The 25,602-nt window shown below is 36.9% G+C and overlaps 1 protein-coding gene across 2 annotated transcripts in view; it reads left to right on the forward strand.

Annotated features, from left to right (window-relative positions):
* The window catches only part of PARD3B (par-3 family cell polarity regulator beta), a 431,776-nt gene that overhangs the window by 236,105 nt on the left and 170,069 nt on the right, over positions 1 to 25,602 (forward strand). For both annotated transcript variants that reach the window (XM_074829348.1, XM_074829347.1), the window contains exons 14-16: positions 2,041 to 2,140; positions 4,255 to 4,370; positions 16,278 to 16,322. In XM_074829348.1, the coding sequence (XP_074685449.1) occupies positions 2,041 to 2,140; positions 4,255 to 4,370; positions 16,278 to 16,322 (261 nt within the window). The remainder of the gene's footprint in view (positions 1 to 2,040; positions 2,141 to 4,254; positions 4,371 to 16,277; positions 16,323 to 25,602) is intronic.

Below are 25,602 nucleotides of genomic sequence, written 5' to 3' on the forward strand. Positions count from 1 at the left end.
TAGTTAAACTTGGTGACTTCTAGTTACTGTGTACAAGACAGTCAGTGAGAGCTTCCTTTTCAACTTATGCACAGCTTTTACAGTTTCATAGACTCCTCTTGTATCCCGTTTTACTGCTTCTTACTCTAAACCAAAGAATCCTAGTCCATGTTCCTTGTAGGAATTTTTCTACATGTGCCCAACTACCCTTGCCACCTTTTCAGTATGTTTCTGAATTATATTAAATCCTTTTTCAGATAGGAAGAATGAAACCTTAGATGCTATTTAAAAACTAGGCACACCATTAACTCTCTAGATAGTGTGTTTGGACTTTTCTTAAGGCTCTAAATGTCAGTTTCCTTTTGACTTCACTAAACATATATTCAAAGAACAATCCAGTGCACTTCTATTGTATTGTTCCAGAGTGGTAATCGCTAAAATAGCCGCCTTTGTGTATGTGTCAAGAGTTTTCTCTACTCCTATGTGTATCACTTTGCAGTCACTGACAGGGAATTTCACCTGCATTTCCTACTTACCTAATATCCTGCAATCTTTTTGCAGAACTTCATAGTCTGCTTATTTGTGGTAGTTCTGAGTGTTTTTACATGAGTAAATTTTTTCATCTTCTGGTTCATCTTTCAAATCACTTAATTACATTGAACAGTATGAGTTTCCCTTTGTTCTAAGTACTTTTTACTGTACTCAGAACTTGACATTTACATCTCATCTCTGTTTTCTGTCCTTAAATTGCAACCTGAAAGAATGTGATCATAATGCAAGAAGCCAGTGTGCATATATGTTAGGTAGCATACCTGTTTTCTGCGTCAGACTGGCAATAAATGTTTTTTAAGGTCACACTAGAACTTGTCTCCTCATTTTCTCTCCTTCACTTTCTTCTGATGACATTCTCACTTTTCCTGAGATACGGGGTTCAAACTATTTCTTATCTTCCTGATCTTTAGGACACTATCCAGCCAATCGGAGTTTTACAGTATTCTTGAGCTAATAGTGTGGTTTTGTTGGGGTGGGGTTTTTTGTTTGTTTGCTTTTAGGGAACTATCTCAGTGCCCTTAGCTAATAAATATAATCTATTGCTGTCTACCTTGATCCCCTCTTTGTAAACCCTTTTTCTCTCAAGTTACTTTCGCACAGGATTGTGCAAAAAGACTAGCAACAGTCAATGCAACAGAACAGTTCACATGAAAGTGTGGTATATCAGTATTGTTAAATTCCTTACCTGCCACTGAACCCCAAGTATTATTAAATGTCCATGTTTCCTGTTAAGTTGTGGAGGGGTGAAGGCATATTCTACATTGAAAAATGTAGGGACTTTTTGTAAGATTAGACCTTTAGATTGAGAGGTGAATTTACAGGACAGTGATGAACTGGCCTACAGCAGGCACAGCAATCATATTAAATACTGCAGGTATGTAAGTGTTGTTGCTTAGTAAATCACTGAATGGTTTAATTGAGTAGTTCGTGTTTTTCTTGTTTCAAAGTAATTTTCTGGTGTGAGCTGAATGCCTTTTGTAAAGGTAAAGAAGGAATTACTATAATGGTAGGAAAATGAAGACTGTAATTTAGAAATGTCTCTTTCTTCTCTTGTTGTGGGACAACAGAAATTTTTCTTCTTCTGAACTCTTTGCTGAGAATGTGGTTCTCTTCTGTACATGAAAGGTGGGGTAAATGCTCCACATCAAAAGGAATGAAAGCGTGAACCTACAATCAGTTAGGATGCAGCTATGTAGAAGTGAAAATCCACTCAAATGAAGTAAAGCAATTCGTGTCTTGCACTCAACTTCACTATAAGCACAAAGTTTCCCTATATTTATCTTTAATTATGCATATGCAAATCTGAAAATCAGCTCTTCAGGAAATCCCAAGGGGTATATTTTCTGCTTGGTGTGATTTTAATTCTAGTTTAGTTAGTTTAGGGATTTGAATAATTTGTGACTCACTTCAGCATTGCTTGAGGCCTTCCAGTCCGGTCATTGATCAGTGAACTGGTGTAATGTACTTGTTTCTGCAGCTTATTTAACCCCTTTTTAAATTTTTTTTCAGAGTTGCCAGTGTCTGATGGTGGCAATGGTGAAAACGAAACCCCTCCACCTCTCCCACCACATCCCAGTGAGGATCTGTTGAACGAGGATTATAATCATAGGTTGGACTTTGGCTATTCTTAATAGTTACAGCCCTAATTTCTCATTAGGAGTTGTGATAATAGTTGATTTTAAAATCACTTCTTATTCTGTAAAAATTTGTACCACTGTTTTTATCACCTGGATGATCCTTTAATATAACATGGGAATGTTATTTTAGCATTTAGTACATCATTCCTTTCGGTTGTTCATAAGCTGCAGTGTGCCTGCTATCCTCATATATAGATCACAATGCCCAACGTGTGTTCCGTAAAACAAAAAGAATCCCAAAACGTAATCCCAATTTAAAAAAAAAAAAAAAAGTTGATTTAAAGCTATATCAGTGGTTGCTATGTGTAGATGCAGACCCTGAAGTCTTTTAAAGCTTTAGAAGTCCTAGCCAAATTCAGGAAACTGAATCTTCTTATGCAACACATCAGCCAAAGACATTCTTGAGGTTACAAAATGAAGCTTCAGCAAGTTTGAACATTAAAATGTGTAGGGGAGAGATTAATGGACATTTTGCCAGTTGTAAATGCATTGGATAGATTTTTAAGATATTTTAATACCTTTTGTAAAGGCTGGTGTGCTTGATGGCAGCTACAAGCTTTAATTTCCTTAGTAAATATGGAAGTCTGGAAGTGCAGAAGACAGTGTAAACATGTTGAAGTTCATGATGGCATGTACTTTGTCACAAGTAGCACAGGATTCAAATCAAGCATCATTTCAACCTATCATACTTCTGATGCTGAAAATTTCATGTTGAACACTGTTTACTCATTTTGTGCGTATTCAGTTTTGATAGTCATGCAACTGTTTTATTGCAATGATATGAGGAAAATATTAATTTCAACTAAAAACTTAGCCATACTTCTGTCCTTGTGTGCATGGATGTGATTAAAAACTACCCTTTAAATGATTGGTTGCATGTAGTATCAAAGAGTAAATATATTTTATTATGGATACCGTGAATTCTTGATACAAAGAAGACTCTTGTAACTATTTTCTTTTTGCTAGCATACGGTAATTTTACTAGAGTAATTTCATAATTACTGGTTTCCTAGGCAGGTATGTATGACATGGTAAATGAACAAAAGTCCACATAGTTCATTAAAGTCCCAACTGCAGTTGCTTGCTAGAATCTGTTCTGAATTTTTCAACAAGCTGGGAGCAAAAGCATTCTCTTAAATGATAATGATGTATTAAAATGATGATGATGAATTTACAGGTACTTTCTCCCACCCTGACTTTTTTCCAGTGTTGTAATGGTTTTCCATTTGGAACTTAAGTTCTGTTGAATTGCTGTGTCAAGTCACGCTGGTTTCACTGAAATTGCATTTCAGTGAAGAACTGGGGAAAGTGTTTTGACACTGCAAGACCAAACCTTTTGATTGAACATTTTGGAAATAAATGTTTTTAATTTTGGAACTGCTGTTTGGTTTTGGAGTATTTAAAAAATAATTTCTGTTTCTAATTGAAAAGAGACACGAAAGATTTCAGGTGCATTGCAGTGAGGTGTTTTGAGGTCTCACATGTGAAAGTTACTTTGAGTTTCACTCAGGTGGAATTTTTAGATGTTTAGGTATTTGCCTAAGTTGAAGTAAAATAATTAAAACCCAAAACAAAACAGCAAAACCCAAACCACAATACCTTGGAATTCTTCAGAGTGTTATGGCACCCTCCATAGACCTCCAGGCTCTAGTTTCTGCAGAAGTGGTACAAGGCTGTAAAATAACTTTGTATTAGCAGATGATGTAGAATTGAGCCAGGTATGTTGGCAGTATTTTCCCAACTTTCTGTAGCATGTTATTTGGAAATACAGTGATTAAATAGAACTAGGAATATCCAAATAAAAACAAAAATAAAATCAGCGGGTCTCTTTTATTCTGCTAAATATGAGTTTTTAAAAGCGATTATCACTAAGCATTTACATTTATATTTCCATCCATGATGAAAAACGAGTAACTAGAGGTGTTAAATCTCAGAAAAGAAAGCTGAGGATCAATAACTGATTTTAAAATGCATGGCTGTAAGCAACTGGAGGAAGAAACACATGTATATTTGTGCATGCTTTAATTAGTTCACTTGTGTTTTGAACTGGTACCTAAATATTTTACTTTTTTTTTTTTTCCTGCAGCTCTATCATAAATTCAGCAGTGCATTTAACAGAACAGCACATCAACTTCAGATCTTTAACACCAGCCCAGCAGTCTGAATCAATTAATCTGAAAGCCTCAAAAAGCATGGATCTGGGTAAGAAGGGGTGGGGTGACATACAGGTCAGCTTTTTAGCCTTAGGCCAGCTGCACCATCTCTGTTTCTTGCTTTTGTTTCTTAAACAAGAACATCAGGGAGTAAATTCTGCAGAGGAGCTACAGTGATGGGGACAATGGTCAGCCTCCTGTAGCATCTAATTGCAAGTACCCTTTTTATTAAAGCTGAGGAAAGGTTTACTTTTTTTTCCTTAAAGGCCATTCTATCCGTTGTATTGAAATCTTAGCTGAGGAAAAGAGGGAGCATTTGTAAAAATGAACAGAAAGTATTGCTGTACAAGTTTTATATGTCTAAAAAATATAACAAAGCAGCAATAACAAAAGTCATTTTCATATAGAATATAAATGATTGCAAAACTACGCTGGACGAAGGCTAACTTTCCTAAGACAAGTTGTGTATTTCTTCAGTGACAATGACAAACACAGGCAATCAAAGTGTTGCAGTAGATCTTTATAAATGCTTGAAGAGTGATAAGGTTATGGTCCTCTACCCATCAACACTGTGCAGAAAATCTTGCAGGGTGGGTGAAGCAGAAAGTAAATGGTTCTTTCAATACGGGGAAAGCATTTGCAGATGGAAGACTGAAGGGTTACTGCAGTTGAAAACCGAGTCATGTTTTAATGAGAGTTCAAGTAAAAATTCACAAAGTTCTTAAGCCTCAAAGAAAACCAAATAAGCTTTTCTTTTTCTGTTTAATTTTTCTTTGTGGCACTCATTTTTTTTATCTTTTTTTTCAAATTCAAGTGTTGATGGAGTAACTTTGAGACCTACCATTAGGATGTCTTTAGTCATACATTCGTGTGTTTTGTTGGATCAGATTTTGTACACCATTAATAGAAAATGATTAATTTCATATATAGCTTCAAGGTAGCTTTTTGGTGGTGCTGATGGGGTTTTTTTTCCTGAAATGCTCTAGATGGGTCTTAGGTTTTGTATTGTTGATTTTTATTGTCATCTTAATGTAGTATTTTAACGTAACATAAAACGTGTGTATTCCTCTAATGGAGTAAGGAAAGTCAAACAGTTATTAATGCAGGATAAGAATGGATAAGAATTCATTTAGGGGAGTTCTTAAGGCAGAAATTTTAAAGCTACTGCATGACCAGATCAGAAATTCTTCCTTTTGCAGTTCTGTTCCACTGTTTTGACAAAGAGTAATGCATTAGGTATTCTTTTTAAGAATGGAAATGCTCTTCAACAAAGAAATGAGTTTACAGACTTGAGTCAAAACATATATTGTATATAGTCTACTAGAAAAAATAATGTTTGACTTTACTGAGTCTTCTTTTAGAAAGGTTTACTTATAACTCCTACAGAAGTCCCTAGAAAGAATGCTCACAAGCACCAATGTAAAATTAGGCAATGGGAGTGCCCTTAAGAGCATGTTCAGAACTGCCAGGTAAATGATACTTCCTTTTGTCCTGGACTCTGTTCATTTATATTGTGAGATTCAAATTCATATAAGCAGTATGCTCTTCACACCCAGAAACAATGCTTTGAGAATGTACAAGTCACTGAATCATAGTGGTTAAAAATGAAAATAAAATTGGGTGCAAAAAATAAAATAAAATTAAAATTTGGTACAAAGATGTCTTTAAGAGCTTTCATAAATTGTTGCTTTAGAAGGTAACTGTTGAAAATGCCTCTTCTGCTATGAAAGTAAAAACCAAAAGGGATAATAATCAGTCTGATTGGAGGCACTAAATCTTTATATATGGTGATGTGAAGGAAAATCTATTATCTCAGTCATTTAAAGAACTGAAGGGACTGTGAAAGAACTGCACACATCCTGGTTTATATAAATAACAACAGATAACATAAAATTGCTTGCACATAGCTTGGCAAATAAAGAAACCGAGGAAGATGAAAGCTAGGACCTTTTGCAGTTGACTCTAGCAAGCAGTGCAGCACCATGTTCAACTTTCCACCTTTTGAAAGTTTTCTAAGCAGAAGCTTCTGGCTGGAAGGGTAAAAGGAGAAGAAACATGAAAGTCTTAAGTGAATTAACCGCAATAAAAAATACTTCTAATGCAAATAAGGTCCCAATAATTTGGTATATAAAACTGCACTTTCGATCAGAGCATTCATATAATGCACACTCCAAAATGGATTTTTTGGGGAAAGAAAGTTATTTCTTTGTTTTATATTTCACTCATTACCTAACTTCAGTCATGACCTGTCATAACTTCTCATCCCAACATGCAGCCGTGTACCCATTATTGATTTCAGTGCATTGTTTGCCACCAAAAAAAAAAAAAAAAAAAAGAGATGGGAAGTGCTGCTGTCTTCATCTTCCAGACCCGGAGTTGAGGTGGTGAGAAAGATTTGTTCAGCATCACAGAGGAACTATGCAGCAGATTTGGTAACAAAGAGGAGGTGTCCCCTCTCTGAAAGTGCTTGTATAACTGCTAGGCCCTCTTTTTCCAGTAGTCATGGGATGCTGTCCACTTACTGCTTTTCTTTTGTTCTCAAGTTCTGCAAATCCCTTCCAAAATAAATCTAACACGATGAACAGAAAAATCACAGAATTGGAGTCCAGGAGGAGAGCTCTGACACCTTACAAAATGTGGCTTAGATGCTGTTTCTTTCCTCTTAAACCAAGTTGTCTCTGAATCAGGGGTCTATGCAGATCTGGGAAGACAAAACCAGACTTTTGGGTTACAAGGTCCAGAAATCACCTGGTTGTCTCTAGACCAGAATAACATAATGAACTCAGCAGACAACAGAATTGGTGTAATACAGGGCATAAATGTGAAATCTGTACTGCTGTTCACTTATGAAACATTCTACTTTACCTTGAAACGTGTATAATGCATCCATTGCGTATTATAAGATTACAAACGCATGGATTGCATAATGGCATCACCATCAGAAGGATCATCAAAGGCAGATAACAGAAAATTTTAAACATGAGAGACCTGAGAATCCAGATATTGCTACAGATTGTGAACCTTACGAGAAACTAGTAAATTCATTAAATTAGGGAGCTAATGAAATTGTATAGTAAGGGTCTTTTTGGCTTTGATGAGTGTTGATGTATACACAAGAAGCAAATCTGTTAAATATAGACTAGTCTGTAATTACATAGATTTACAATGGAAACCCATTTAACATTGATGTTTATCTTTTCGGTTTCACATATTTTAGGCCCAGAAACGTTTGAGTGCTTAATCTGTTTTCCAGTCATATCAATTTACAAAATAATAATTATTATAATTATAAATTAATATCCTCAGTGAATAATATCAGGAAATAAGGATGGGTGATCAAAAAGTGTTCAGTACAGCTAACATGTTGCATCAATTTGTCATTTTTACTCACTGGAGCAAATCTTGCAATGAAAGGAATTTTACGCATGCAGAAAAAAATGTAAGTTACGCACCAGTAGGGCAGATATGGTTTAGTTTATTGACTCTTGGTGCATTTCTGTATTGTTGATTGGACAGCTGGACAGGAGCAGAGGGCATGAACCACTGCCACCAGGTTGTTTAGTCAGGGCTCTATGCCGTCATGCACGTGCCAATGAGTCATACGAACTGACACAAATCTTAACTGCTCAATTCACAAATAGCATGAATCCAAAAGTAGCGTTGTCTGGAGCTGGTGTATTTGAAGAACTCAAGTTGCTTGCAGGTGAGTTAGTTTTTGCTTGAATCTACTTCAAAATAAAAATCAGTGGCCTGTGTGAGATACTGAGTTACTGTTGAACAAATTAAAAAAAAATACAAAGAGGCAAGTATAGTGCTAGTGATAATTCCTTTGGCTTTGTAGGCATGAGCAGAACCTTGCTTCGTATGTGCAGATGTCCTTGCAAAAAGTGTATGGAGGCAGGGTGACTGGTTTTCTGCTTTAGCATCCATCATTTACACAGTGGTCAAAGGCTTCTCAAAATTTAAAGCTTCATTCAGAGTAGTAGGGTACAGATTAGTTCCATATCAGCTATAAGTCCTAATGTTCTTCCCTGCTGCTGTGTTGAGATAATGAAAGCGCTTTCTGGATCACTGGTAGAGTTCATATCCTGTGTCTTTTGGTATATCTTTTCTTTGCCTTGTCTACTTTTATTTTGAACTGGTGGTGATAAAAGAGCACAGCCAGCCCTTTCCTTCTACTTATCCTGGCACCTGACACGTCCACTCGGTTGCATAAATTTTTTTGTTATGGATGATGGTGTTTGGCTATGTTAGTATAAGGAGAAACTTTTCTTTGCTGTGATTTCAAGAATTTATGCAGGGCCAAATGAAGTCTGACTTAAAGTGCATGCCTGTACTGACCAAATGTAGACTGCGTGCCAAGTGTTAAAAATAAGCAAAACAAATTCAGAAATGCTGGAAATACATGTTGTGTTGTCCTTTTCCACTTAAGTGGTACACTTTTTTGAAACTTAACATCATATTGAAAATGAAGAAGAAATCAATGGCTTCTATACAAGTCATTGGAAGGATGATTTTCTCTTTCCTTTAACAACTTTCTATAGACACACATTTTCCCATACATAACCACAGTTGCCTAGAGAAGAATTTCTATATAATAATTCGTCAGAATCCATTTTCAGTAGTATTTCTTCTAACTGTATTAAAAACATAATTTTTGTGGAGAATGAATGGCAATATGGATTTTTTTTTTAGAAATGTTGTATTGGAAGGCGAAAATCAGTGTGCTCTAAAAAAAAGAAAGGAAAGAAGGTGTTTTATTATTTATCTTCAACACCCATATTTTCTGTAAATCTTTATGCACAGGAGTGATTTAGGCTATGCATAAATGTACTGTAAAAACTACAGCCGTGGGAATTGTATTCAAACACATGAAAGGGTGGCTTCTTTTAACCTGAAGCAACATGAAATTCAATCATATGAGTATATAGCAATTCTGTTGTGTATCAATTCAGGCAAAGTACTGTGTAGATTTATATTTGAGGATGTTGGTATAATAACCCATGACCGCTGTCCCAAGGTACTGCTCAGCTCCCCCTTCCTTTCCCCATAAAAAGCAAAACCCATAAATCTTAACTGATTAAGCTCTACAGCCTGAAGAAATGGAAATGTCCTTTACTTGATTTTAAATGTGAGTGAAATATTATTTGCTAAAACATCATTAGACATACTTAGAGTCCCTTAACCTTGGGGCATATTTATTAAAGAGATCAGCCAATTTATTTATGTGTTTACGAATAATTAGCAAGTGAATATGCAAGATGTAAGGTATGGAGTATTCTGCAAGGAAGCCAATATTTAACTAAATGCTAATTTCTTTGTTAGTGAAGGGGATGCATTTTATTACAGTTTACTTTTAAAACACCTCAAAACAAAGAGAAACTGGTGTTTCACATCCAGAAGGCTGTGGAAAATGCATTCAAGATGCTACCAGCTATTAGCTACTTTGTGGTTTGCTCTGAACCAGATTATTCTTTTTCTGAATGTAATTTTGGATATTGAAGTAAATATGTCAAACTGTAACCAAATGAGGACCAGGCAGAGCTAATAGAGATTATTCTTCAATTTAAACAATGTTTTGATTCACATACAATTAAAATAATACATTTGGGGAGGTCCCTAGTGAGAGTTAGGGTATTAGTGGGACAAACAGTGGTTTAGTATTTTAAAATCATTATTTTGTTAACCATGTTGTATGTGTGTGGAATACATTTGTCAGGTTACTTTTGGTTGAAACTAACTTCAAAACTGCATTGAGGAGCCAGTTAAGTTCATTAGAACATTAATAAGGAAATGGAGAAGTAGATGGCTCAGAATGCTAACAGACTTTTCAATGTTACTGGCTTATAGCAGTAATTTAACAAACCATCTCTTGAGAACAACTTCTCAAAAACAAAAACATCATGGGTTTAGGAAAAACTATATTGCTTATGGCTGTGATTGTCTTTGGGATCAAGGGCCAAGAGAGATTTTAAAATTATTCTAGTTTATGTCATGAGTAACTTTCTAGTACTGTCGGATTAAATGTATATTTTCTGAGGCCACTTTGCAGAATAAATTTTCAAAAATGAACACGATGTAGTTTTCTTAGTTTAAATGACTTTTGAATTTCTGTTTGTAAGATCTGTAAGTAGGGAATGAAACAAAATAATTTAAGTGATAGGGACACTGTGAATTGAATTGAAATGAGACTGAAATTAGGTTTATTCTGTATGAAAAAAAAGGCTTTTAACAAGGTCACTTTCGTTACTCAGTTTTACACCAAATCTGTGTTGATGCAATTGAGGGGAAGGTGAGCTGTGGCATAAAAGCAGAAGTGGGCAGGAGGGAATATCAACTTTTGGACTGGTTTTGTAGAAATCTTCTAAGATTCAAGGAAGCTTTCTGTGGAGCAGACTGGGAGCATTGTATGAGCTATGATGCAATAGAGCTGAGAAAATGGTAACACAAGGTTGAGGTGATAGTTTCTTACGCTGCTTTAGTGTAAGTTTGAAGTGAGTTGTTCTGTTAATGCACTTAGATTATTAAAGTCTTAGGGGGAGAAAATAGCAATTAAGTTAATGTACAGCTACTGTGAGAAAGAAAGTACAAATGATAATGAAGTAACTTTTAAGAACACTTCATTATAAATCTGCTCCCTATACTTTGTCTTAAATCTGTTCCCTATCAGTGTTTTCAACCAGTGAATGACAGATTAGGTTAGGAACTTGTGGTTTAACCCTAGGAGTTTGGAAGAAGTGTTAATGACATACAGAAGATGTGTAGTGGGGGCGTTGGATCAGTTTTAGCTGGTACAGTTTCTCTGGAACAGAGGTGAGAGAGGATTAGAGAAGACAACAAAAGTGTAAAAGAAGCTGTGATGGCCTCAATTAGCAGTATAACCTTCAAGAATGAGTAGTTGTGCCACTACAAGAAACTGAAGAAATTTAGATTCACGCTGGCTGGGAAATTGTAAAACAATGTTATTTTCTGCCAGGAGAAAGACCTTCCATTTAAAGGCAAATGTGTCCAGTGGACAGCATCAACTGTACCGATGGTTCTTCAACAAGTAGTATTAATAGTGAATGCAAGCTTAGGCATTTTCATTCTCATGTGCTGACACACAAGATGTATCCCTTGGGGACCTTCTCTGAATACAATTGAATTAAGTATTAAATCAGTTCTAACAAAATTGTTCTGAAAAATCTAATTAGAGAAAATGTTGTACAGGTGAGAAAAAGAATCCATTATCTTGGTTTGGATGTAATATATTCCTGTCTTTGAATGTGCTGAACAGGTCATCCCAAATGTTGTGTTAGATGCCATTTTGGAACAGGTTAACCTATTTTACTGCATAAGTATAATTTATCCTTGGCCCTTGTGCAAGCTTTTTGCTACTCTTACTGCTTCTCAACACTGAAGTGAACAGGAGTCTCTCAAGGACCCATAATCCTTCAAGAGTGAGTAGCTGGTGGATAACCTGGTGACTCCAAAGAAGGAGAGGTGGGGTCCTTATGTGAAATTTTACTGTCACTAGAGTGGGGAGGAGGGTGAATAATTGAAGGAAGATATTTTAAGACAGTGCAAGTTTACCCTTCTTATTACACACATTTTATTGCTCCTGGAGACTTTAGTATAAAAGCCTATGGTCTTTGTATGCAGTACTACAGGACAAACCTAGAACAGCAAGCAGCATTTTCTAAGTGATGGTTGTGAGCCAACATTTGACATAATTTCTCTGATTTATGCTGCTCCTAGATGGGGAAACGCTTCACCAAGAAAATAAAAATGGCAGAGAATTATGTCATTGGCACTATCATTGACTAAAATTAATTGATGGTGCAGTGCCTTCATTATGGCATAAGACATGGGTAGGGACACAGTTCATCAGAAAAAACAGTGACAAATTTGTAGCTTTACTTTATTTTTGTGTTTATACCACAGAAACCGATGGATTCTAAAAAGCACGGAAGCATTGTTTGTATATGTGGTTTGGGAATACAGCCCTTGTTAATTGATTAATGTATAATAAGAAATTTTATACTGGCCTTCCTATAGACTAATAAGGGTATCAGGAAATTTGTTTTCTAGGAAATTTTTTGATGTTTCAGTGTCTCATTATTATTTCTCATTAACTGTAATTTTAATCCTGGTTTGCTTCTTTTCTGAGTGCAGAACTGCAGCTGATCTTCAAAGGTTAGTTAGTTTGTCCAGCAGAAATACAAGTAACTTTCATACATTTAGAAGATTTTAAGTAGCTCTTAGTCAATGTGCAAAACTAATCCTTCAGAAAAGAGGCACTAGGTTGAATAGTCCTTGTTTTAGGGAAAAATAATATAGTGGTATAGCAATTGAACTGGGCAAAAGGAGGGAAATGGTTATCACGATTGGCAGCAGTATTGATCTGTGCTTCTCTAAATCGTAATTAGGAAGCAGTTTGTTGACCTTTAAGTAAACCTGGACTGCATTTGACACAAACTTTGAGGCAGTACAAAAAGCTTGTTGTGTACTAAACCATCAAAAATCATGCAATTCAAATAAAATGGCTACCTTGGTTATCTTGAGTAGCACAGAAATGGCAATCAAAAGATAATGTGAAAGGACATGGATGCATTGTTGGGTGCTTTTACTGTTGCTGAACAATACTACTCATTTTCATAAAGCAAAACAGCACTCCAGAATATTACCATAGGAAATCCTAATACATCTGATTCTTCATGGCATAGAGAGTTGGGGTTTTTACTGTTTGTTGTTGTTGGCATAGTTTAAGGAAAAAGGAAAAAAAGCTTCAGTGTTTGCTATTGGCTGGAAAGATTTGTTTGCTTTAGTAATATTCCATCTTTCATAATCGGTGGTCTTGCAAGTCCCCCGAATGTCCATGTTTTTATTAAATAGCTGTAGAACTTCTGCCACTTTTATTTCAGCAATTACTTTGAGTACTGACAATGAATACGTAACTGGCTTCACAGTTCCTAAATTATAGATGTTACTTTAAAAGAGCTAGCATGTTTTATACTGACAAACATTAATAACTTCAGGAACTAACATCCCTTGGAGTTCCAGGGATATTTCAAAATGTGAAGAATTTGTTTGATTTACAAATTAAGGAGAAGTGTCTTCTTGTTTGTGAACGTATTTACTCCCTTGCGTTGATCATTCCCAGATTTTTGTTTGAGTTTTGTGTTTACAGTCCCCAAATGACGTGGTTTCTTTTTTTTTTTTCCATTCAACAATTCCAGCTCAAGAATATATAGTATTTCTAGTGTCGTCATAAAAATAGTTACAGTTGAAATTTTGTTATAAATGTTTTCCTGATATATTCCAGTCTGGCACTGCACGTTCCCAAGTGTGATATTCGTGAGCTGAAATTTTTCATAGTTAGTTGCAATGTAATTACTTTTTGATGTTGCAATATAAAAATAATTAGAATTTTTTTAACTTGAGTTTTAAGAGTAGACAGTATTTTTTCCCTGTTTAAAATCTTTCAGGTGCCTTTCTGCAAAGATAGGCTGACACTAGTAGAATCTTAGGAAAGAAATTTCTGCTTAACTCTTGCTTTTTTGAAAAGCCAAGGAAGATAGCTAGAGAAATACGATTTTTGTCATAACTGAATGATTGCATGAATTTTTAACAACATGCAGAGCAGTGTTTTCAAATGCTATTTTGTGGAACAGGACATCTTACGCACTTCCTAAATGAAATCTTCAGTTGCAGAGTATTTGGCTCTGGCATATAAAGTATTTATCTCCCATTAGCCTTTTCCTTCTTTTTTGTCATTTTCTCCTTGTTCCCAGGGGGAACAAGGGAAGGAATGGTATTCTCATCCAATGGACTTGTCTGTGCCACTCCTGTTCAGTCTAATGAAAGATGGCAAGCCTAAAAGTCCCTGCCTAAGCATACTACCCCATGAAATGAAAATTACCCCGTGGAGGGGCATACATATTTTGTTCAAACTTTGATATCAAACTTTAATTTTTGCATTTCCCAATTTTTGTGTGTGTGTTCTTAAACTCATAATGCTAACCTTGTATTCCTGTAAGATTATTTTTCATTTTCTAATCATTTTAGTCTTCCTTTTTTCCCTCCAGTATTAAAATCTAATTTTTGTGTGTGAAGCTGGTGTGTAAAGTATGATTAAGTTAAATGGATTTATCCCTTTTAATAATGTAAAACTTAGTTTAGTTTCAGGCAAACCAAGTCATCAGCATAGTTTTAAAAAAATGCTGTGAACCTTAGTATCTATTTTTTTAAAGCTCCTGTGTACTGTAACATAACCTACTCCAAGTAATTGTCATACATTATAGTGGTTGCCATTAGTGACTGCTATAATTAAGGTTGCAAATCAGTTTCCGTGATAATCCCTTGTTTTCACACAATCATAACTTGTCAAAACACTAACCTTTGGGACTAAAGTTTTCCATGATTGTTCTGCTTAGAGGTAAATTTGGGGGGAAGGAGGAGAAAAAGGAGTTTGAACTATTCTTATAGCAAATCCCTGTCTGGTCATTTTGTGTTATAGGATCAAACTGCATAGCAAGGAGATAAATAGTTATTGTTTCCAGGGACTAGAAAAACCTAGAAGAAAGGTTAAGGGACAGGGAGTACAGAACTGCCTTGAATTTTGGTTGCACTTCCAATTTTGACTAGCCCCACTGCTGTTTTGCTCTGCAGCATCTCTGCATAGCGCTGCAAGCAACGTGTCTTACTTTACTGCATCTGCGTCCCACAACAAAACTACACTGTGTCAGTTTTACTGATAATCAGATGACAATCAAATTACAGAGGTAAAGAAGTGATACAATGATCAGTTGTGGATTCATGATTCCAGTTGTGAATCCCAGTCCTGAATCTGATGCAGGTTTTTGGGGAGAAAAGCTTCCGTAAAAGTGAAGTGGGGAGGCAATATAAGAAAATATTTGCTGTGATTAGTTTCCCAGTAGTAGCTCCTAAATGTCAGTAATTACTGCACTGCTCTTTCCTGGGTAGAAAATAGCATGTTCCTGTATCCTTGCAGATAACTGTATGTAAACTTTTTATGGTGACCACTATGCAAATCTTGTGTAAGTTCCCATTTATAGTATTTTTGGTATGACTTGACAATTTATTTTATCATATAAAGAGATCATGTTTTAAGGCATAATATAAGGGAGTGCTTGGGCAGACAGAGTTGAAGGATAAGCTTTCAACCCTAACATTCATTTCCTGTGCTTGTTTTATCATCCCTAACGTTACATTAGCACTGTTTCTTTGCATAGATTTCATTTTAAGAAATGGTGATTGGTTCTTCCCCTCAGCCCTCCGGGAGAGTATTTTAATTAGTTTCTTGAGATATATGATAATAAACTGAAGTACAGTTACTGAAGAAAAATTACAATTTTTGTTACATTCAGAATTTGCTCCTCCACTAGTCTGTCTGCAAACTGTTGCTACTGTAAACATCTTTCTTTTTAAATTGTTGTGAAATACTACAAAGGTACGTTAAAATAAATCATAACAGAAAAAAGCATAAACCTTCCAAAAGATTGGGTTTTGGGAGAACTCATTGCAGAGGGTCTTGTGAGTCAGTGAGACATCTTGCAGATGGGAAGGTTTCCACATCTGGATTCTTTTTACAATTGAGGTCTTTGATCTGAAAATGTAACAACTCTCCTATGCCCTGTGATTTGTCTGGCAAGATGAGTTATTTACAAATGCAATTGCTCTTCTGACAACTCAGTTTTGAGTGTGTAAGTGGTGAGGTCCTGATCTGTAACCCTCAAGGACTGCTGGTAGTCCTTTTATTGGTTTCAATGGCCTTTGATTCAGATATTTGGACTTTGAAGCACCCCAGGTGGATTAGGCAAAAAAAGGCTTTTTACAAACAATTATAATTTAAAGATTTAGGATGCTATGTGTCTGAACTAATTTGTCAGTGTTTCAAAGGCTTGTGAATTTAAATAAGTTTCTGATCTTTGTGTCTTTTCTTTTATTCCTCCAGTGGCAGATGAAAGCAAAGTTGGCTTGTTGGCCGGACACAAATCGGGTAAGCTGTTCTCTTATTTTGGAGGAAAAGCCAGCAACTTGAAAGTAGTATGGGCAGTAAGAGAAATCAGTTTACAGAAGCTCTGGTGACTAAAAGAGCTGCAAATTAAGGCATTACTTGTATGCAATGACTTCAAGTTGTACAATGATGAATTAGGGATTCGTTCTTTGCCAGGCAGTGTATATAGCTGAGCCATTTGCAGGAAGAGCTGTAACTATTTTTCAGTCCAGGTGTTGTAAACTGAAGAAGATGCCCTTTCAAATAAGGGCAAGTGCAATGTGTCTTGTGGAGTGTGGAGACTTAAACAGTATGTTTTGAAAAATAGAAATATTTCTTGATTTTTCTCCTTACTCTGAGTTCCACTTCCATTACCAGGAATATTGAAGATAACACTAAAATTCTACAGATTGAAAAAAAGAATGTCAAAGCTTTTCCTTTCATGGTGCTTGTGTGGTAGAAATAATCTGTTTTTTCTTAAACTTTTCAGGTCATAGTAATAAAAAAATTATCCATACTGCTGTCTTTACTGTACCTACTTATTGAATAAGTTCTACAAACCACACCATGGTACCGTACAACTTGCAGTTCTTGTATTAAAAGAACTTCCAAGGAAATGTCACATAAGATTGTAATTTTTCACAAACCGTGGATAAGCTGATATAAGAAACCTTAAACTTTTAAGAAAACTGAAGTTATTCAGCAATCTCTTCTGATGTTAGAAAACCCTGAAGTTTCATGCTGTCCCTTTGTAGCGTGATTGCACGTTGCCTTTTTCCACTCCTTTGATAGAACTAAAAAGCTGAATTCATGTAAAGGAAGGTCAGCTATGAGATTCCTGATTGTTTATGGTATTCCTTCTCTGTGCAACTGGGTGTCCTTCTTCAGTTCTCTGGCATGGATTTTCCTTATCTGAAGACCTTTTCCTGAACTTAGTGGACAAATTCTTCTTAAATTTTACTGACATCTTTCCTAAGTCTGTGAACTTCTTGGATTCTCTTTCTGAACCATGGGGTAGTTCGTCTTGTAACATTATCACTCCCAGGGAGAAAAAATTCTTTGAACTTTTTGTTTTGGGGATGTGAAAGCTTCAAAGAAATGATCTTGTCAACTTGAAGAAGCTAGGGGTGTTGCCCTTGGGTTTTTTTCCTGTGCAGAAAAATTACTTACAAGCATTGCAACATCATGCACTTTTCCAAAGATCAGTGGAATTCACTGCTATCAAAGAATATTGGAAGGAAACCTGGTGAGATCATAACTCTTTGGCAATTGGTTGTTACAGGTAAATTAAGCTTTATAATATCACTTTTAGCAGCATTTGATCTTCTGCATGCTTCTCCAGATTCTTGAAAACCATGGCTTTGATAAGTTTTCTATTTGAAGACACCTACAAATTATATATGGAAATGTGGACCCGTGCTTATTGAACTTTGACTTGTTTGCTTCACTTACCCTTCACAGACCTCTTACGTGTACCTAAGATCTTTTTTCGTAGACTAAAATCAGTGGTAAACAGATCATCTAAGGAAGAGCTACAAAGGTCCTACAGGTTGTTCCTTTTTTTCCCCTTCAGAATAAAAGGAGCTAGCTAACTTCTGAGAAGGTTGGAGTGTAAATTATTTTTCTTGGTTCTATTCACTTTAAATACTGTTCAATTACTGTTGAAAAATGTTTCTCCCCTCTCTATGTTCCATTTCCTAACCGTTCATAAGGAGAAATCAAGCTGCAGTTTCAGTTTTCTCATTGTTCCATTCAAATATTTGTTTCAAAGTTTTGTTCAAGAATGTGGTGTTCTTTTCCTCTGGTCCCCTTTTACTGTATGCTTTTTGGAATTATATATTGTATGCATTTTTCGGGCATTCAGTCATATCACAGAACTCTTGTTTTAACATCGTTCATTGTGCTGCCTTCCTATAGGTACCTTTTTTAAGAATGCACTATGGGAGACATTGCAGCTTCTTGTGCTGGGAGCAAAACACTGTTATTTTCTCATTACAGAACGAGGAGTTTCCATCCTATTCTAGACTTCAGGAAATTAAACATATTTCTCTACAGAATTAATTATCACCTACTAACAATCAATGCAATTATCCCTCCTCTCCTTCAATGTGACTTGTTCTATGAAATACGCAGTTGAGTAATTCTCTCTAGGGAAATATCCTTTCTATTCCTTCTGGGGCAGTGGCTCTTCAAGCATTTAGTCTCAACTTTTGGCATCACTACTGTATCCCTCACATATTACATGTTACTGAGCAGCAGCAGGAGTTAGTAGCATGTATTCATTGCAAAAAGCGTTATCACAATTCTGCAGAAGACCAAGCCATTTAGAAGGATCTGTAGCTGTAGCCCCATCTTTCTGTCTTTTTATATATTGCACCCACAAACAGCAGTTCCTTCCCTCCCTGCCCCCCCCCCCCCCCCCCCCAAAAAAAAAACCCAAAACAGTAGATTTGATTTTTAGAAGCATATCTGGACACTCAATCCTGAGCTTGTATTCTGTGGGAAGATGGCAGGAGACTTGTTCCTGTATTTTCACCCTCCCAGAAATGCATCTGTGAATTCTGATTCTTGTAGCTGCGCTGTCCTTCATCCTGTTGGACGGAAGACTCCTGCAGTGCTTACAGGTGTTCTTAGTGTTGCAGATGTTTTCCACAATACCATTGGCAAAAGCACTGGAGTGCTGTATTGATGCAGCCTATTTGGCCCCTTCTGGAAAAGACTACAGTTCAGAGTGTGTGTGTGTAAGGCATCTTCTCTGGACTGTCTAAGGAGGAATTTGTCCTCTGTAAGCTTCCTGTGTGCTCAGCAGTAGTGTGTCTGCGTTCCCTAAGCTCAATTCCAGTGATGAGAATGAGAAGCAGACGAGTGGTGCCTCTATCATAAAGCAGAGAAGATCCCTGAAAATTCACAAAGATGAAAAATCAGCAAACTTAACTCAGTTTTTCATGAACTCTTAGCTTTTTAGAAAAGCATTTCCAGGACACCTAGGAGGATACCCTCCTTAAGGAAGGACAAGACCATTGTACATCGAATATAACCTGATTTATATCAAATACTGAAATCAAGTACTGAATTCTTTGCAGCAATTTTTATTTTTTCTGAAACTATTTTTTTGTGTTCTGATTTACTGCTTAGAACACTTTTAGTATGTATTGACTGTCTCCTGAGGTCTCTGCTGACACAGCTCTTTCAGATGATGCAGTGCTGGAGAAAAGCTGATGAGTCTTTCTTTATGAGCTCTGACATATTAATTAGCAAAATGGGCAAAAAAGCTTTCCTATTTTTATTTTAATGTCACTAGACCATGCTTTTGGCTGGGGCTATATTTTGAGACAGTTTTGAGACAAGATGAGTCGAAGATCTTATTTTCTTGCTGGCTGCTATGTGAGGAACATGTGACTGGGCTATGGATTAGTTACCAGCAAGATTGAATGATACAGGGGTAGCTCTGTTACCAAGCTGAATTTGAATTAATGCTATATGACAAGAGATAGGGTTAGGACATGAGTAGGAAAAGGCCCATTAGGATGGTTTGAAGGATGCTTCTGGTCAAGTTCTGCCCCTTACTGTTAATTTACTGACAGTGCAATTACCAGGTTACTGTTCAGCCTGTAGGGAGAATGACTGTTCTGGGAAAGAAGGCTTGAAGATGTAGGTGTACAGCTAAATCCTGCAAGGTTAGGGCTTTGCTGAGGTCTGAGTGCTAACACATCTGTTAGACCTTCAGTCTGGTAGTGCTTCATGTATGGGCAACCGAGTTGTGGTTAAAATGAGATTCAGATTGGGACTGATTATAATTTGGAATAAGGTAGGTTAAAGGTCTTGGTGTCTCAGTGCATCCTTTAATGTCAGGATGAGTTCTGCATTAAATTTTACTGAGGTTTCATTAAGGCTGGGATGAGGATTAAGATTATGGTTTAAGGTACAGGAGTGGTTGAAAAGTTAAGCTTACTGGTAGATTTTACATGACCCACTGGAATAGGGTATGGAAAGTGCAAGAGATTAAGCTTCATTGTTACCTTCAGGAAAGACTCCTCAGCCTCTTGCGAAAGCCATGGTTGCATTGGTAGGTGAAATAAGTCTATGAGATGCTAAGGTTGCATCTATACAAGTATAAGCTGAATGTCCCCTTTGGCGTTAAAGTTGAGTGGCACAGGATGATGCCCATCTGTGCTGTGAGCCTCTATTGTAAAATGGCTTTAGGTTGCCTCTGGAAGCTGTGTCTGGTATATCCTAACTCCTGAACCACTTCTAGAAAGTGTTTGTGAGAGCAGAAGAGCTGTTATAACACTTTTATGGTGTAGATGATTACATTCTAGTGAATTCAGGTGTGCCCAGCCACTGCTAAATATCCAAATGTAAACATAACCTATGATTTTAAGAACTACTCCTTAGTTTTTCTTCAGGGACAAAGTGGGGTCTGGTGCAGACAGAATCCAGTGCATTAAAGTTTGTTCTGTTAAAAGTGTGAATAATGGCTAGGCTAAGCTTATTGCTGCAATTTGAGTTCAGACTTGGAAGGGCAGACAAAACTGGAGAAATTTTTTTTTTTTTATAACTGGATGAATCATGCAAAGGTTGAGCTGTTGAAACACCAGCAAAATCCAGTGGTTTATGCATGCTTATGTAGTACAAAAGGCTTTCTTTTAATCAAGCATTTTGTTGGGGGTTAATAGTGGGGTTAAAAAGGACTACAGAAAACTCAGTGGATGCTGCTAGGCTTGTTTGAAATGGGTGTCGTTGTAGCAACTTTGGGTTCTGTTGTGCTTTTGATTTGCAGGTAACACAGTTATGTCAGAGGTGTATAGGGAAGTGGTGTTCTCTTCTTCTTGTGCCAGATCTCGTACTTTTATTAAACAAGCCTTGCTGCTGTAGATGTCATTAAAGCTGAGCATCTCAAAGGGGGCATTGGGTTTAGTACTGAGTTCATAAGGATTTATATAGTAACTAGATCCACAGTAGAAAAGACTCATGTAAATGGCTGAGCTGCCTGACATATGCAAGTGAAGTGCCTGTCCAAACAAGGACCTTGCCACTATCTAAGTGAAAGAATGTGGCATATAGAATCTGACACTTGTCTTTGCATTTGTGAGAGGAGAAAAAAAGGTAGATTTTAGTTCATTTTATTTCTCTTTGATAATAAGAGTGTAATACTTGGTTGCATCAATCATTCTTGCAAGTGTGAAGAGGAACTGCAGTATACCTTAGCAACACTGATGTAGCCTAAACCTATACATCTTGGCATGGATACTGGAGGCAAGCAAACTCTGGTGGCACTGGAAGCTGTGCAATGTGATTTTCCCTTAGTTCAGCCAGTGTTGGTGCTCAGTGCTATTTCAGTTTGACTGACACAAAACCAAATGCAAGTATCTTTCCATGCTGCTTCAGTACACTGTATTACCTATAACCTCTAAGCTTTGAATCATTAAGCTATGGGTTAAATTTGCTTTATTACTGGGAATATTTTCACAGGATTTTAATGCTATTACTGTTACCTTTACTTTGGGCTTCTCTCCCTGGATGGTTCTTTTCTTGTGGTGGTGGTGTTATTGTTATCATCACCAACTTTGATTATGATTCTCCAAGCAAAGTATTCCTTTGACCATATAGTTCCAAATAAATTGTTGTCATCTGAGAATCTGTATCAACTCATGCAGCCAAGAAACAAAAGATAAGATTCCTTTTTCCTGCAGGTCACTTATGGAGTTAATGTTTTCTTCTATACTTATGTCTGGTAAGGTCTAAAGTCAAAGATGTTACATTGACTCTATTATATTGTTAGGGTTTATAAGGATTTCTAGTCCAAAAGTTAAAATGCTTAGCTTTCATTGAATCTCTGCCTACTGTTGTTTTTTTTCTTATCTTCAAACACATCTTGTCTAGTGAAACTAGGATGATACATTAATTTACCTAGTATTTGATGTCAGTATGGCTTTACTACCCTTTTTTTAGGGGACTTTATTTATTTTAAGGTTTCGTTGGGGTTTTTTTAAATATGTATAATAGTTTCCATGTTATATATTGTTCTTAACCATCTACACTGGTTAGAGCTGGGGCAGCAGGGCTTGTTTTAACACTGCATAGTTGCACAAGAACCAAAACTATCCTGTCACCAGGCCTATGCGACAGGACAATATTGAACTGCCACGCTGCAGGATTTTTTCATGTGTTAATGGTCAGTGTCTGAAAGTCTGTAAGAATAAATCCTGAGCCTCCAACTTTCATGAGCTGACTCTTAAGAATTAGTGTTGAGACAAATGCTCTTTTAATTTAATCTAGTATTTAGAGTGCTAAATATAAGGCGTGAATGTTTAGTTGGAAAAACTTTCATTTGTCTGTTGGAACTTCATGTATTTTAACCTGTCGGAGATAAGAAAGTGTATTAAAGCAAAATGAATACAAAATAAGAACTCTTGCCAAGTCCTAATTTTTTTTTTGAGCAAGACAAGCTCAAACTGGACATTACAGATGCTGATTATTTTTAAGAGGCTATTAAAAATGGGACTGATACAGCAATCTCTCCCCCCACCCCCACCCCTCCATTCAAATTGTATATAATTCTGCATGAGAAGTTTGATTTTTCACTGACTCAGGAAAAGGAAGGCTGGACACTTATCAGTTCCTGTGCTTCAAACAATTATTCTAAATTAACATAACTTGCTGTATTGTTGAATTTGAATGTAAAGCAGTTTGTTGGTCAAAATCTCTTCTGAATGCCAGGCTGGCAGTCTTTATAGTCCCCCTTGCCTGCCAGGCCTATGTGGCTGATAAACAGCTCTTGTGGATAACCTAGTTAGATGGTTCTCCTCTATGGAGGGAGACACACTCTCATTTTTACTCTGAGAAGGATCGTTTTATGCACCCAGTAACAGACCCCAGCTGTAACTATTCATTTGACAGCTTTTTTTTCTTGTTTTTGAAGACTTTATTAGCTGTGTGGTGATGATTGTTGTGACCCCTTTTTGTTAGGTCCTGAGAAAGTCATCTGTTGATAAAAATCCCTCACTTGAGGGTGCGGTTTGATGATGTTGATCTAAAAGCTTGCTGCTGCTGAAAAAGGCAGTCTTAGTCACCATACCTTCTGCCTGCAGCTGCCTGATTCCCATTACTTCTTTTATTCCAGTCCAACAGCTTAGCTGGTGAGATGGTTGAGAGAGCTAAACCAGCCAAAAACTAAACCAAGAAAGACAAAAGTGAATAGTGCTGGGTTTATCTCCTTGAACCACTCATTTGAGAGAGACAAGCTTGCATGCCAGTAGAAGGGAAACTCAGCAAGTGGATAGACATGAGAACTGTGGCTTTCAGAGGCAGCTGCCTATTAAATCACTTTATGTGCCATGTCATACCATATCCTTATTAAATTCAAATGTCAAACTTACATCAATTTTTTTTTTTTTTTTAAAAAAAAGACTGTTTTACTTGCCATGGATAAAATTACTTTCACAGTGGTAGGAGCAAGGTAAAAAATGACAATAAACCTCTGCAAACTGAAGAAGAGCATCCCTGCTGTCTCATCCTTGAATTGCAAGAATCTTCTCTTAAATCACTTATCCACTTTGATTTTATGAATTCTCTGTGTTCTGTGACTGACTCTTTAGTGTGCATTGTATTAAGAGCAGTACCCATTGATCTTTCTTTGAACTACAGTCATTGAAGTGAATAGATCTGATCTGCTGAGAGCAGTAACAAACTTGCAGGAGAAACCTGTTTCCCTCAATGTTCTTGTGTGAGATTTAGGATCTAGAGCAGAGCTGAACATAGACCAACTGCAGCGTGGATGCAAATTCAAGGGTCTGTGATTGAGATTTTATAACGTAGCATAGTTGATTTAATGTTTTCCTGTCTCCTGAAGAGGATCCCATGATACCCTTGTATTCATAAATGCCTAGCCACATGTTTCTGCCCCCTTTCTCTCTATGCCAGCATTATTATTCTTATAATTCTGTGATGAACTCTTGCAGGGAGCTAACCTAGCAGAAAAAATAATTCCACAGAAAAGAACAGTTTTCTTCTGGTTTAGCCAAGGGAGCAAGAAAAAGGAAGTTCAGGAAAAGAGAAGAATGATTTTCTAACTGACAGTTTTTTGATCCTGGGATCAGCCTGAGCTGAAGGAAGTTGACTGGGGTGGAGGGGGTAGACAGAAACATCTGAGGGAGAAAGCATGGATGAAAGAAGATGTGCAGATCTTCAGAGATGTCTTTGTGCTGAACGAAGAGAAGTGGAAGAGCAAGTTTGAGTCTCTGTTTCTTGTCCTGAAGACTAAACTGAAAGTGAGTTTGAGAGGTTTGTTTAATGGCCAGTGAAACTATATTTTTGACTGGGTGATGTTACTTGCTGTTAAAGGGCTATGGCTATCTTTTAGCTTTGTTCGGGCTGCTATGCTCTGGGTCTCATCCTGTCCTAGGGAGTGAGGGAAGATTAAGCAGTCCTTGGGAACAGCTGAGTCTGACAAGCAGGAAGAAGCTTTCCTAAGTGCCAGATGGAGTGAACAAGCAGCTTGGACAAGAAGGACAATTTTCCTTAAGAACCGCAGGGACTGGGTGGGGTTTCTTTCAATCCAACTGATCACAGAAAGCTGTTGAACCAGAGAGAAAATGACCTGTAAAAGCGTAAGTTGAGCAGAAGCTTTTGTTTCACTCTGTCTTACCCAGCAAATGTGAGTTTTCTGTACTAAGAAAGTGTAGCAAAACAACCCTAGCTTCAACAGCAAAGCCCTTTCCATGTTCCCACTTTAAGAACAAAAGTGCATGTGCATCTGCCAAAGTCCTGAACAACTTAGACTTCTCTGTAAAGTAAGATTGTGCCCTAAAAGTGTACCAAAGCTAGGTATTTCAATTTGACCACCATGAAATAAAACTTAGGAGTTCCTGCGGATAGGAATTATACAGACCGCTAATGCCTGCTAAAGCTGCAACATTAAGTTTATTAGAGCAATGCTGGAGAGTGATTCTGAGTGTCAGGAATGCCTCATTTTTACATGTGGGTAAACTTGGAGTGGAAGGTCTGCATGGCAGTAATGATGGCCTTTTCTCAGAGGAGAAGGTCTGGTCTGGCAGATATCCACACTGCAGTCTTCAAAAATAAACAATGGAGGTGAAAAATTTACTTCTTTACCATCATATCCCATCAATAGGGGAATTATGCATTATCCAGTATGAATTGTTGGCATCCATGGATTGCAAACCAACAGTCTTTTTCCTTGGGGAGTATTCTTAGCTCCCGAAGCAGAGAAGGGGGCAGGAACTTTGTTTAATGTGACCGGGGAAATTCCCTGCACAGCAGT

Source organism: Strix aluco, chromosome 6 (assembly GCF_031877795.1).
Source record: "Strix aluco isolate bStrAlu1 chromosome 6, bStrAlu1.hap1, whole genome shotgun sequence".
Lineage (NCBI taxonomy): Eukaryota > Metazoa > Chordata > Aves > Strigiformes > Strigidae > Strix > Strix aluco.